This window comes from Tachypleus tridentatus, chromosome 7 (genome assembly GCF_004210375.1).
Source record: "Tachypleus tridentatus isolate NWPU-2018 chromosome 7, ASM421037v1, whole genome shotgun sequence".
Lineage (NCBI taxonomy): Eukaryota > Metazoa > Arthropoda > Merostomata > Xiphosura > Limulidae > Tachypleus > Tachypleus tridentatus.
The window spans coordinates 107,035,406-107,050,097 of record NC_134831.1 but is presented as its reverse complement, the minus strand read 5'-3'; the positions used below and the strand labels follow the sequence as shown (position 1 = coordinate 107,050,097).

Sequence of the window (14,692 nt, the reverse complement as noted above, 5' to 3'; positions counted from 1 at the left end):
CGAAACTATTATTCAGTTAAAATTTATAATGAAGTAAGATATTTAGCTGAATTACTGCAGCTGTTATTTGACATATGAGAAAGAAATGGAGAGATTAAATGGTGAAATGTTTCTAGAAGTTAAATTTTTTTTTTAAGAAGGGAGTAATAAATAATGTTATGACAATTCTGGGGTATTCACCGTACTGTAAATGTTTCAAAAATTTAGAAAATATGCATATCACAAATTGTTATGTTATAATAAGTTAAAGCATTTTGAAGTTTCAATCTTTGAGTCAATTCTTCATTCTAGCTGTAAACTTCATGATGTAGACTTGAGTATTCTACTCGTAACTATATACCGGTACTTGATAAAATATGCTGTAAATGGATTCAAAATAAAACTAGACAATACAACCACCTGCTACAGTTGATCGTAAGAATCTTTTAATAGTATTTTCCCTAAACACGTTGACCAGCAACAATATAAAACTGCTTTTGTGAAAGGTGTACATGCAAATATCTTGAAATGTCAAAATGTATACAAAATAAATATTCTTTTATCACATTTTCACATTTAGAACAGAATAATCTAATTACAAACTGAAAGATTACTTTTTTCAACATACAAAACTGTAAGACTGGGGGGGGTGAGAAAATTTAAGTCCCAGAATTCAGCAGACTGTATTAAGAGAAAAATCAAATCCATTTCAATCGATTGTAGCAGCACATTCTCAGTCGATGCAGCATTATATTAAAAAAAAACTGGTTCCACTTGATAATTAATGTCTACACACAAAAAAAACCCAGAAAACTATTAGTTATAAAGTTTCTTCCTTCTACAGTGACTGTTTCATGTTTAGTAACATCTTTTTTTTAGTTTTTGTTGACATTCTGTCACTTCAGTCTTACACACAGAAATTCCCAACTAAAAGAATCAAAGATAGTTCTACACAACTTGATACTACCTCTCCTGGTTCAATACATTTTAAACAATTACCACATTCATTAGTAGTTACTGTTTGTTCACAACACAGTGAACAATATTATGATTCTTCCCATGCATTTTCTTTCAAAAAATTGTAATTTATTATTTGTTCCAAATGGTTCTCCATAAACTGTAAAACTGAATAGTTTCTCCTCAGTGTGTGTACTTTAATCAAGTTCTTCTTTCACAAACTGCACTGCTTCATAGTTATCCCCACTGTGTGAATTCTCACCTATTTGTAAATACAAATAACTTCTTTCACCCATGGTGTATTTTTGGTGTTTTTAATTCCCCATTCATTATAGTTTTTCCACAAATTACACAACTGTATCTTTCTTCACGTTATGTATCATCAGATGTATTTTTAATTCAAAAGTTGTCACAAAATTAAGATTTCTCACCAAAGTGTCTTTTTTCATGCATTTTAAATACACTGTTTGTACCAAAGTATTTTCCCTAAACTGTACAAAAGTAAAGTTTTTTCCAAATATGTATTTTAACCTACAGTTTATTCTGTTTTTCACTGGATCAAAAATTCACATTTCACCAGGACAATGACCCAAAGCACAAGACAAAAGCCACGTTGGTTTCAAAAGAAGAAAGTGAATGTTCTAGAGAGGCCCAGTCAGAGTTCTGACTTGACTATAGAAAATCTATGGCAATACTTAAAGTTACAATTCATTAATGATCAACAATGAATTTGTCAGAACTGGAGTAGTTTTGTCAGGAAAAATGGGCACAAGTTACATTGTCCCATTGTGCAAAGCTAGTAAACCTATCAAAAAGACTCATAAGAAGCCAGACACTTATGCAATCTACAAATTAGAATTTATACATTTTCTTTATAGGTTTTATAGACATCAAGTTTTATTAATAGAGCTGAATTAAATAAATTGTTTATATGATTTGTATTTCATCAAAATATGAAATTACTGGTACAAAACGAATATTTTTACAAGGCACCATGTACAGTTTCTCACTAATATGTATTATTTCATTGTTTTTTAAGTTAGAGTTATGTCTCGTCTGTTTTCCAAAACATCACAATGACAAGGTTTCTTACCAGTGTGTTCTTTGATATAATTCTAGTTCTTTATTTGTTAAGAAGTCTTTTCTACAAGGCCCGGCATGGCCAAGCGTGTTAAGGCGTGCGACTCGTAATCTGAGGGTTGCGGGTTCGCATCCCGGTCGCACCAAACATGCTCGCCCTTTCAGCCGTGGGGGCATTATAATGTAACAGTCAATCCCACTATTCGTTGGTAAAAGAGTTGGCGGTGGGTGGTGATGACTAGCTGTCTTCCCTCTAGTCTTACACTGCTAAATTAGGGACGGCTAGCACAGATAGCCCTTGAGTAGCTTTGTGCGAAATTCAAAAACAAACAAAGAACCTGTTAACCTGAAGATGACCTAGAAAGGTCGAAACTTTGTTCTCTGCTCATCAGTAAAAGTGTTAATACTTATTAACCAGCTGTTCTAAGATGCATTTTTATTTCAAATGTGTTTTTCATAATCAAGAATGTATTTCTTTTTTTCTTGTTCTTTGTGTGATTTCTTATATTGTTAATAGTTCTTTATATTATGTTTATTGATTTTAAAAACTAATGAAATATGGAGAAGTTAATAAGGTACAGTTGTAGTCTTCAAACAGATTGTTTATAGAGTTGATAATCACTGATAGTTGTTTCTTTTAAATGTCATAAATCACATAAATTTGAAACGAACAGAAGTTGGATGCACATTAAACATAAAACAGCTTTGATATGCATGCATATATGTATTCCTTAACCATTTAATAATGTTAATATTGTTTATTGACCATATCTGTCACATAATATTTAATGTAAAGCAGTTGATGTACATATATGCATGTTTATATTTTCATTAGTTTATACTATTGTTTTTGTACAATATATGTCTCAAAACAATTGATATTTACAATGCTTCTATTTATCTATAAAATTGTAAATATCAATTGAGGGCGCGAACCCGCGACCCTCAGATTACGAGTCGCACGCCTTACGCGCTTGGCCATGCCAGGCCGGTTCTTTGTTAACTTGAACATAACCTAGGAAGGTCGAAAGGTTGTTCGCTGCTTATCATTAAAAGTGTTAATACCTATACCAACCATTCTGAGACACAAATGAAATGCATTATCTTACAATAATTTCTAAATTAATTATGTTAAATACAACTAAATATTCAAAAAACAGGAAATAAATATCATCAGATAAAGTTCCCTCAGTTTAAGCTTGTACTTGTGGTACAGCAGTCGGGTCTCTCCATGTGAGAGATCACGAATCACACCTAACAGCAAGAATTGAAGAGGCAAACAGGGTTAATCCTACATCACAGAAATATTGTGAAGTAATACAACCCATTAAAAGGATAACAAAACAGCTTCGGAAAGGAGGAGGTTAAGCAGCTTATGTGTGAGGACATTGTGTGAAGCAGCCCAAGGATGAACAACCCCACATAAGGCCTACTTAAACGAAAAATGCGAAATGGGTGTTCCATGCGACAACTCTATAAGGCAAATTATCCTGTTGAAGCAAATTCAAGAAGTGTTGATTACGAGAAACCCACTTGAAATGAAAATGTATCTTAGAACGGCTGGTATGGATATTAACACTTTTGTTGATAAGCAGAGAACAACGTTTCAAACCTCCTAAGCCATTTTCAGGTTAACATAAAAGTTTGCAACTGGCTGTTGCTGGGCACGTCTTAGGAGCGAGAGTATTAACGGTTACGGGATTGTAGGGGGCGTTGCAGTTGGATGTTAGGTTATTAATTTGTATAGGTTTGTTTGTTTTGCCCCCCCCCAGTGGCTCAGCGATATACCTGCGGATTTACATTGATATTTACAATGCTTCTATTTATCTATAAAATTGTATGCAGTATAAAGGTTTAGTGTTTAGTATTTTAGTAGTTTCACTAATGTCCTACTTTGTGTTACTTTATATGGGTGGGTGTTCATACACACACACACACCTTACATAGGGGGGGTGAAACCTATAGCCAGTCATCTTTAAACTACATGTAACTTCTTAGTAATGATTGTCATGAATTGTTACCAGGTATTGTTTTTTAAAAACAATAAATACAAGATACATTAGAATTTGTAACTGTTTAAATGTAATAAGCTTATGAATTTACATAACAATTATCAATATAATGTGAATTCTGAAGTGAGTATTTAATTAAAACATCAGTATTTGTGAAGGATGTAAGTACTAATTTTTAATCTGTTGTTTAAATCCAGATTTAGTTAAGAATATAAGGACATAACCATGGAAGTATTAAAGATAATAGTTGAACCATTTTATGATGAGAAGCAGGATGTCAAACTGATGAAAACTAAAGAAGAAACTCTTACACAACCAAGTAGTAAGTGTACGTCTTTGTAAATGATGTATGTTCTTCCTAAACACAAATAGTCTGAATGTGATCTGTCTAACAATTTGCCAGAAGTTCCCATAATTAATTAGAAATTTCTTTTTGGAAATAGATTTAATTTTTCTCTAGCAGGTTGGATTCTTTTGCTTATTTTGAATTTTGATATAAGTTATCTGAAACCTAACATGAATACATTTTGTACCAACTTGTGGTGAGGTTAAATACAAGATTTTTAAATAGCAAGGAAGAGGTCTACTCTTCTTTGTTGTTAATTTAGGCACAATAACCATACCGAATTCACTATAAAACAGGAGACAGCTGGTTTTTATTAACATTTGTACATATACTGGTTCCTGTGTAATTTACTAAACAGGAAACAGCTGGCTGTTATTAACATTTGCAGATATAAATATGTTGGTGCCCGTGTAATCTATTAAACAGGTGACATCTCGCTATTATTAACATTTGTAAATATAAATATGTTGGTTCCTGTGTTATCTACTAAACAGGAGACAGCTGGTTATTATTAACATTTGTACATATAAACATATTGGTTCCTGTGTTATCTACTAAACAGGAGACAGCTGGTTATTATTAACATTTGTACATATACTGGTTCCTGTGTAATTTACTTATGCTGTTCAAGTGTATAGGACAGTATTTCAATAGTCTTTTGCCTTTCATCTTCGTGTCAGTTTGTTCTAAATACTTGAATCACATAGCAGTCTGATATATAAATACTTGAATCACATAGCAGTCTGATATATAAATACTTGAATCACATAGCAGTCTGATATATAAATACTTGAATCACATAGCAGTCTGATATATAAATGCTTGAATCACATAGCAGTCTGATATATAAATGCTTGAATCACATAGCAGTCTGATATTTAAATACTTGAATCACATAGCAGTCTGATATTTAAATACTTGAATCACATAGCAGTCTGATATTTAAATACTTGAATCACATAGCAGTTTGATATATTTAAATACTTGAATCACATAGCAGTCTGATATATAAATACTTGAATCACATAGCAGTCTGATATATAAATACTTGAATCACATAGCAGTCTAATATATAAATACTTGAATCACATAGCAGTCTGATATATAAATACTTGAATCACATAGCAGTCTGATATATAAATACTTGAATCACATAGCAGTCTGATATATAAATACTTGAATCACATAGCAGTCTGATATATAAATACTTGAATCACATAGCAGTCTAATATATAAATACTTGAATCACATAGCAGTCTGATATATAAATACTTGAATCACATAGCAGTCTGATATATTTAAATACTTGAATCACATAGCAGTCTGATATATAAATACTTGAATCACATAGCAGTCTGATATATAAATACTTGAATCACATAACAGTCTGATATATAAATACTTGAATCACATAGCAGTCTGATATATAAATACTTGAATCACATTGCATTCTGATATATTTAAATACTTGAATCACATAGCAGTCTGATATATAAATACTTGAATCACATAGCAGTCTGATATATAAATACTTGAATCACATAGCAGTCTGATATATAAATACTTGAATCACATAGCAGTCTGATATATAAATACTTGAATCACATAGCAGTCTAATATATAAATACTTGAATCACATAGCAGTCTGATATATAAATACTTGAATCACATAGCAGTCTGATATATAAATACTTGAATCACATAGCAGTCTGATATATAAATACTTGAATCACATAGCAGTCTGATATATAAATACTTGAATCACATAGCAGTCTGATATATAAATACTTGAATCACAGCAGTCTGATATATAAATACTTGAATCACATAGCAGTCTGATATATAAATACTTGAATCACAGCAGTCTGATATATAAATACTTGAATCACATAGCAGTCTGATATATAAATACTTGAATCACATAGCAGTCTGATATATAAATACTTGAATCACATAGCAGTCTGATATATAAATAGTTGAATCACATTTTACTATGCATCCCTTCCACCTAATTGATGTAAATATGCAGTTCTGTTACTCATGTTATGCATTATGTTGGTTACATTTTAGGGTTTGGCTGTGTTAGTATAAGAAATTTAATTGATTTAGAATATTGAACTTGTGCAGTACAGATTTGTTTCATTCTTTTGCTAATTTCTTTTAAGGCAGTAGATTGGGTACATTTATGATATTGTGAGGGATGTTAACCCTAACTGTCACAGTATGTGTGTTTGTAAGGTACTCCAGTTTGTAATATTATTGGCATAATTGTTGAAAAGATAATAGAGTATATTATGATGTGCTCACAAGCTATTTTAATTTGTTATAGAGCATTAAGCTGTGGTCATAAGCCACTCTGATTGGTTATAGAGTGTTAAGCTGTGGCTACAAGCCACTTTAATTGGTTACATAGTGTTAAGCAGTGGTCACAAGCTACACTAATTGGTTACATAGTGTTAAGCTGTGGTCACAAGCCATTCTACATTGGTTATAGAGTGTTAAGCTGTGGTCACAAGACATTCTACATTGGTTATGAAGTGTTAAGCTGTGGTCACAAGCCACTCTAATTGGTTGTACAGTGTTAGGTTGTGGTCACAAGCCACTGTAATGCACTGAACATTTTTTAAAGTGTCTCAGTAATTACACAGTTTAGAGCTTTCACATTAAACAATTTTATTTATCTGTTATGTCTGAGTAAGATGTTTCAAAGCTTGCAATTAAACAAATTTGAAAGGAAGTATTTCTTCAGTGGCAGAAACAATTATGAGTGCATTTAATTGCATTGTCTCACCTTCCTGATACTTGTGGCTATGAAGGCTGCAAAAGTTGATTGTTCTATTTCTTTTTTCAAGTTTTTCTCATATTAGACATATGAGTATCTGTCTCTACTACTTCATCTGGCATTTTGTAATGGTCTAAAATGAACATATCATTACTGTCGGGGTTTAGCTACAAAAAACTTTATTTACACTAACATTTAGAAATAAATTCAACACTTATCAAAATACAGTTAATAAGTAAGTGCTTAACACAAGACTTAACATAAATATTAATAAACAATTTATCCCAAAGTATTAATAAATCAATACTAATTGAATCAGGAAAAAGAATCAGAAAGAAAAAAAACCTAGATTAAAAACAAAAACACATCAAATGCAGTATTCAACAAGCTCTTTCAATGTTACTTACGTTATTGAGTGACAAAGAGGTAAAACTTAGTTCTTTAATAATTATCTCATAATTTTCTCTGTCCTAGTTGTTATTTTGTGAACTAGTATTTTGTAATATACAGTCACATTTTAATTATTATAAATTATATATGTATATAGATTAGTATTTAGAAATAAGTTATTGAACTTATCTTAAAATATAGAACAATAAATCAAAAACTAAAACAAACAATTATCTCTTCTTGCTACAACCTTTGTACTTGGTTGGTGCTGGATATAGGTTGCCTTTAAAATTTCACTCATGTAGGACATCAAACAAAATTTTTTAAAGTTTTATATATATATATATATATATGGAAAATAACCAGAAAATCATAAATACCATAGAATTCCACTTAGTAACTAAGATGCATTTAGATTTTAAAAAAATATGAAACTTCAAGCAGACTAAAGACATGATCTATTTCATTGAAATCTTGGATCGAAAGAATGTGGTAGCTTTTTCAAAGATTCAAATGGCTGAGAAAAACCACTCTGTGGACATTCTAAGCTGTTGATTGGTTATTCACATGTCATATGTTGAAGTAAGTTTACATAAGGGACTATTTCAAAAATGGAAAGAGGTGAATGGGTCTACCATGTTTTATTAGGTACATAAGCCATATCTCAGTAAAATATAAAGATATGAGATTTTTATTTTATATTCTAGTGTGTCAGTATTAGTAATTTGAGTTCCTAATTTAAATGAAACTATAGACTTAGTATTTTGACATTACAAACATCTAGTTTTAAACAGTGCTGCATTCAACATACCTCATGACTCACTAAATTCCATATTTAAATGTGTTATTTTAATATTTACTTTTAAATTAAGAAATTAACTCGTATATAATATTAAAGTTTGAATTGTTATCTACAATTTGATTCCAAACTTCTTGACATAAGTTCATAAAATATTAGTTCAATGAAATTTTGAATACAAATCAATAGTTGCAATGATGTGGCCTTTGACCTGTGACCTGTTGTGGAAGAGTGAATAGTATCTGTACATCATTGCATTGGCAACAGATGTCAGTTTTATCATACACACATTCACTCAAAATATAAAGGTGAGTTAGCATTTTAATGCAATTAATTAAATACAAGGATAGAAGGAAATAATGAAGGATAAACATAATCATAAAAATAGAAGTACACACATTTGTTTACATGTGTTCCTCTTTTGCTGTGTAATTCAAAATCCTTCTGTTTATAGAAGTGTTTGTACCTAATATATTTTTTAGATTAAAAACTCATTTTTTATTGTGCTATAAATATTCTTGTAAGGCAAACTCAATTTATACCATAACAAAACACTTTGGGATTGGGATACACTTGCATTGTTACTTACTTTGCACTTATTTCTAAGGAATATTATGTATGTTCTATGTATTTATTTTTACATTCATATATGATACTTTATGTGCCTTGTTTTTGTTGAGAAAAAACACAGTAGGAAAGACTGCAAGACATATAAAATAATGAAATAAGTGTTCAAAATAATTAAAAAACATGTATATGAAATAAACAAACCTTTAATTTACAATGTTTCAGGCAAAACAAAAATCCTTCATAAGACAGGTTTAAACTGTGATACAAAGAAAAAGGCTTAAACATATTTGTTGAGGAATTATCATATCGAGATTCTAAACTATGTCTGTACTGCATGGAGCAAGTTAAGAAAAAAACTGTTATTAAGAAACATTGTTGAAATGGTTCTGTAAACAAGTAAAAACAGAAAACAAGTATTAAAGTGATAGAAATTGGATTTTACAATTTAAAAGGAAACAGAGGAAGAATAAACATAAATTTGAATTTTTTTTTTAAATGGCAGCTTAATAATTGTGGTAATATGTTTAAACATTGTCAAATTAACAGGGGTGGTGTATAGATGAAACTAGTAAACATTTAAAAAATTAATTCTGTATGATCAAGAAATTTGATTTGAATATAAGTTTGTTCTAGGCAGTCACACTTGTCGTGAGAGATATTCAATAAAACGAGTAAACGTGTTTTGTCAAATCTGTTGTGATTTTAATTTTTTGAGTATCTTTGAGCAGAAACAAGCTATTCATAAGTGACAGTTCTGACATTTGAGACATCTGTGCTCCAATAGCACTGACTTCAGGTGTAACACAAACGACATGACTTGTTATTTTACATATCAGGACAATCTCAGCAACACTGATGACAAGGCAAAATGTGCTACATTTACCTTTTTTACAAACTATCTGCACTGTAAGGACAAACCACACATTGACAGAGTTTCTTTAATTCTTATGTACCATCCTTTATCCAGAGAGAGTAGCAGTGTTCTTTAGCACCGCTTTACCTTACTAACAAGAAACAACACATCTCACATTTTTCCATCATACACTTAGTTTCTTTCAAGTTTTGCGAGAGATTTGAAAGACTGTCTGGTACATTCCAAATCACAGACTAAGTTAACTAAACTTGTCCTTGTTGGCAAGCTGTTCCCCTTGCATGCAGTTATATCATCAACTTATCAACTCTTTCCAGTACTAACTTGACCTTTCACATAAAAAGCCAATTCACTTGTACATCACAGTGCATTATTTATAGCATTTGCTATACTAGATGTAAACAAGTCTACATTGAAGAAACTCTATGCAAATTAAGTGACAGATTCTATAAACATCTTTGACTTTATGCAATGGTACTCTTGACCATCTAGTCTAAAAACACTTCAACTCACTGGATCACAGTGGAATTGATGACAAATATACTAGGTTTTTACATGTCTCTCACAACAACAGTGATCATAAAATAAACTTATATTCAAACTCGAGTTTCTTTCACCACATGGATTAATAAATGCTTTTTTTCAATGATTACTAGTGTCTGTTTATATCTCTTTGCTACATCTGTTGATACTATCTACACATATTTCCCTAATTATTATTAATAATAAACTGCCATTTTATCATTCTTTGAATTCATCTTTATTATTTTTCTGCATCCCTTCAATTTTTAGCACTCTTTTAATTCTTTGTGCAACCACTTCAACAATCTTTCTTAATATCTTTTGTTTACATGCTTAATACAGTTTGCCTGTGATTTAGAATATATACATTCTAATCCCACATTGAATTGTCTGGTTTACATGCTTAATACAGTTTGCATGTGATTTAGAATATATACATTCTAATCCCACATTGAATCTGTCTACACCTTTTTTTGCTTTTTAACATGGTTTAAACTGCCTGATGAAGGAATTTTGCCTGAAACATTGCAAACTAATATAAAGTTTTTGTTGTAGATGTCTGATTTTACTTAAGTTGAATACTTTGTTTTTGTTCCTTTAGTAAAGTTAACTATTATTTCATACTGGCTTGATACAAAACCTATCTATGATATTAGAGTTGAAACCTTTAAATAGTGATATATTCTTTAAGTAATTGATTTCAGTTTGTAAGTCTTCTTTGTAAGTGCACAATTTTATGGCATGACTTACATTGGTGAAGTATGCAAATATCTTCTCTGACAACTTCTAATTAAATCTTGTGTTTTGCAGCATGGTAATGCAATTAGATATTCTGTACATACTGGTGGTAACCTTATTATTTTATATTTTTCCTAAATGGAGAATCCAGTGTTGGATTGGGTTGAGATGTGTTGAAGAATTCAAAGAAATAAAAGTAACCTTCCTGTGTCATCATATGCTGAGAATACGAGGTCTGTTAAAAAAATACGCGGACTGACGTCATAAAACAAAATGTGCTTTATTTAGAAGTTACAGGTCTGGAACCCCTTCAAAGTACTCTCCTCCCCAACGCACACACTTATCCCAACGGTGTTTCCACTTGTTGAAACAGTCCTGGTACGCTTCTTTTGTAATATCCTCCAACTCCTTCGTCGCATTTGCCTTAATCTTGGGAATCGTCTCAAATCTTCTTCTTTTCAAGGGTCTTTTGAGTTTGGGGAACAAGAAAAAATCGCAAGGAGCAAGGTCAGGTAAGTAGGGGGGGTGGGGAAGAATAGTGATCGAGTGTTTGGCCAAAAACTCACGAGTTTTGAGGGCTGAATGGGCTGGAGCGTTGTCGTGATGGAAAAACCAGTTGCCACTCCTCCACATTTCTGGCCTTTTGCGACGGATGTCATCCCTCAGATGTTTCAGAACTTCAATGTAGTAAGTCTGGTTCACTGTGGAGCCTTCTAGGAGGTACTCGTGGTGAACAACACCCTAAGCATCTAAGAAACCTGTCAGCATCATCTTGACCTTGGATTGAACTTGGCAAGCTTTTTTGGGTCTGAGGGACGTTTCACCCATCCATTGGGACGATTGGACCTTCGTTTCAATGTCATAACCATAAACCCATGATTCATCACCTGTTATGATCCTTGACAAGAAGTTTTCATCTTCTTCTGAACGATCAAGCAGTTCCTGACAAACCTGGACGCGATGGGCTTTTTGTTCGTCCGTCATCAGGCGTGGCACAAATTTCGAAGCAACGCGGTTCATCTTCAAATTTTCGGTCAAAATCTTGTAACAAGATCAAACTGATATCCCACACTCTTCAGCAAGCTCCCTGACAGTCAGACGTCGATTTGCCCGCACCAGGATTTTGATTTTGTCGACATGTGGCTCGTCAGTTGACGTGGAAGGATGTCCAGGACACTCATCATCTTCAATGGACTGTCGACCATCCTTAAAATGTTCATGCCACTTGAAACATTCCATACGCTTCATAGCAACATCACCGTAAGCCGTGTTAAGCATAGCAAAAGTTTCAGTCATAGATTTTCCAAGTTTAACACAAAATTTTACAGCAAGTCATTGCTCCTTCAGGTCATTAATTCTGAAATCCGCCAAACGAAAAAATCGCACTTCACTTAAAACCACGTAGCTAATACACAAATGAAGATATCTGCAATCGGGAAATGGCGTCGTAATCAGCTGATTTGTGTAAACCTAGCGACACCAAGCGGATTCTCCTGGAACCAACTGGAGCCGCTCAATTCAAACAGTCTGCGTATTTTTTGAACAGACCTCGTATTGTTGATGCATTTTAATGAGATTCCAAGTTTCTTGATTTATGTGATTTTTGTCTCCAAGTGATTCTTCTGGTATGTACATGTAGATATGTATACATCACAAATACAGAAAGTAAAGATTAAAATATGGATTCCAACACTAATACAGAAAGTAAAGTTTAAAATGTGGATTCCATCACTAATACAGAAAGTGGAGGTGAAAAATGTTCAGCCTGTTAATTTTCAACCTTCCATTTTAAATATCATCAACAAATAACCATGATTTCTGTACTAAATGTGTTGTCAAACATAGAAATGTACCTATCAAATAAAGTGTTGCTACCACAGAATCCAGCAGCTGCTCTTTAAAGTTGAATTTTAATGATTTGGAAAAATTAGGAATGAACAAGGAGTTTTTCACATAATAGAAAAAATTAAAACCTTTACATAATAATAGATCACAAAGGTAGTTGCATCATAGTCATGGGTAAATTAAATTATAAAGCATGTGCCAACATCTTATTACATGATAAGTCTTACACTTTACTCAGGGGTAATCTTACCAACAAATAATTTCAAACAGTAAAAAAGTAGTTAACCTTAAAACAATGAAATTAAAGTATAAATAGATGTATAGTGCTACAGCTTAAAGGACAAACAAATGTAATATCAAGCAATGGAGACTTTATACTTGTTTTATTACTCATTCACTACTTCATTTTATCTTCTTTCAAACTGGAAAACATGTAACAAAACTTTATTGACGAACCAATGAATGACAAAAGGGGATTTTCATGATGTGAGTAAGTATATCCACAGTAATCTCTCTTGTATTTCTCAGATTTTGGTCTTGTTGTCTAGTTTGATTCTTGGGATGTTTTACCTTTGTGTATCTAATATTCCAAGTATAATGAACATAAATATCTTATTGGCTAGTTTGATTCTCTGTATGCTTTACCTTTTTATATCTTGTCCAGGTGTGATGAATACAACTCTTACTGTCTAGTTTGATTTTTAGCATGTTTTACCTTTGTGTATCTCGTGTTCCAGATATAGTGAACATCACAGAAGAGAACTTTCCTTGAGTTTGTTTACTACTTTCCATAATGTAGATCACTTCTTTTTTTCCAATGGCTGTATTAACAGATAGGTGAATCACTGTTGATGATTTTGTGAGGATGGACAACTATTTTCTTCTAATCTATTGTTGGCATCATTGCATGAAGTACTAAGTAGTTAGTATTTTGTACTTTTAGTTGATAGGTTTCAGTTTCCTGATTTACCTGCTTAAGCAAGGACATTTTACACTAATATCTTCAGTCTGTATAGTAGGTAGCTGTAAGATAACATTCAGTTAATTACCACTCTATCCAAGAAAATAATGTCACTGTTGAAACTAAAATTGAGTTATGGTTCATCATTGCTAACTGTGCATGATATGCATTTAAATCAGTTGTTTTCTGGGTTTACAGGACCCTTCATTAGAAAAATTAATTTCTGTAATACTATATTAGTATTTACAGACAGAATATGTATGCTAAATACAGCTGTATATCTACAAATATACATGTAAAACATGAAAAATTTGTTGAGTCAACTATTTGCTCATACATGCATGCACATAACAATTAACATGATATCACAAATAACAAATATTTATATAACTCAAGCACCTATTTGTAACAAGTCTTGCTAACTAGTTTAAAACAGAGTAGTGACTTAGGTTTTGTCATTATGAAACCCACTATAATAATAAATAAATATGATGCAGTGGGATTGCTGTTATGTATTTACATATTAGAATATGTAGAACTTTTCCATTCCATGGAACCTTGCAAAATCCTGTCATGTCTGTCAAGGAACCCCAGTTGATAAGTGCTAGTTAAAATAATGTAACTTCTTTGGAAGTGGATTCCTTGAATGAAAAGTTGAAGTATCTCTGACCTCTCTCATTGCTATGTACAAAAACAGTTCCTTGATTTGTGGGTTTTCATTGCTATGTACAAAAACAGTTCCTTGATTTGTGGGTTTTCATTGCTATGTACAAAAACAGTTCCTTGATATGTGGGTTTTCTTTATTTCTCTTGTTTGGCTATTGTTTTTATGTGTTGTGT

At 31.9% G+C, this 14,692-nt stretch overlaps 1 protein-coding gene across 5 annotated transcripts in view; it reads left to right on the top strand.

Moving 5' to 3' along the window:
- The first annotated feature begins 2,970 nt into the window (after positions 1-2,970).
- LOC143256341 (uncharacterized) overlaps positions 2,971-14,692 on the top strand; it is a 35,406-nt gene continuing 23,684 nt past the window's right edge. For 3 of the 5 annotated variants that reach the window (XM_076513436.1, XM_076513434.1, XM_076513432.1), the window contains exons 1-2: positions 3,719-4,040; positions 4,226-4,350. In XM_076513436.1, coding sequence (XP_076369551.1) covers positions 4,254-4,350 — 97 coding nt within the window. In that variant the 5' untranslated portion in view covers positions 3,719-4,040; positions 4,226-4,253. Of the gene's footprint in view, positions 3,580-3,717; positions 4,041-4,225; positions 4,351-14,692 lie in introns of those variants that run through there. The other 2 variants (XM_076513433.1, XM_076513435.1) reach the window with 2 other exon arrangements.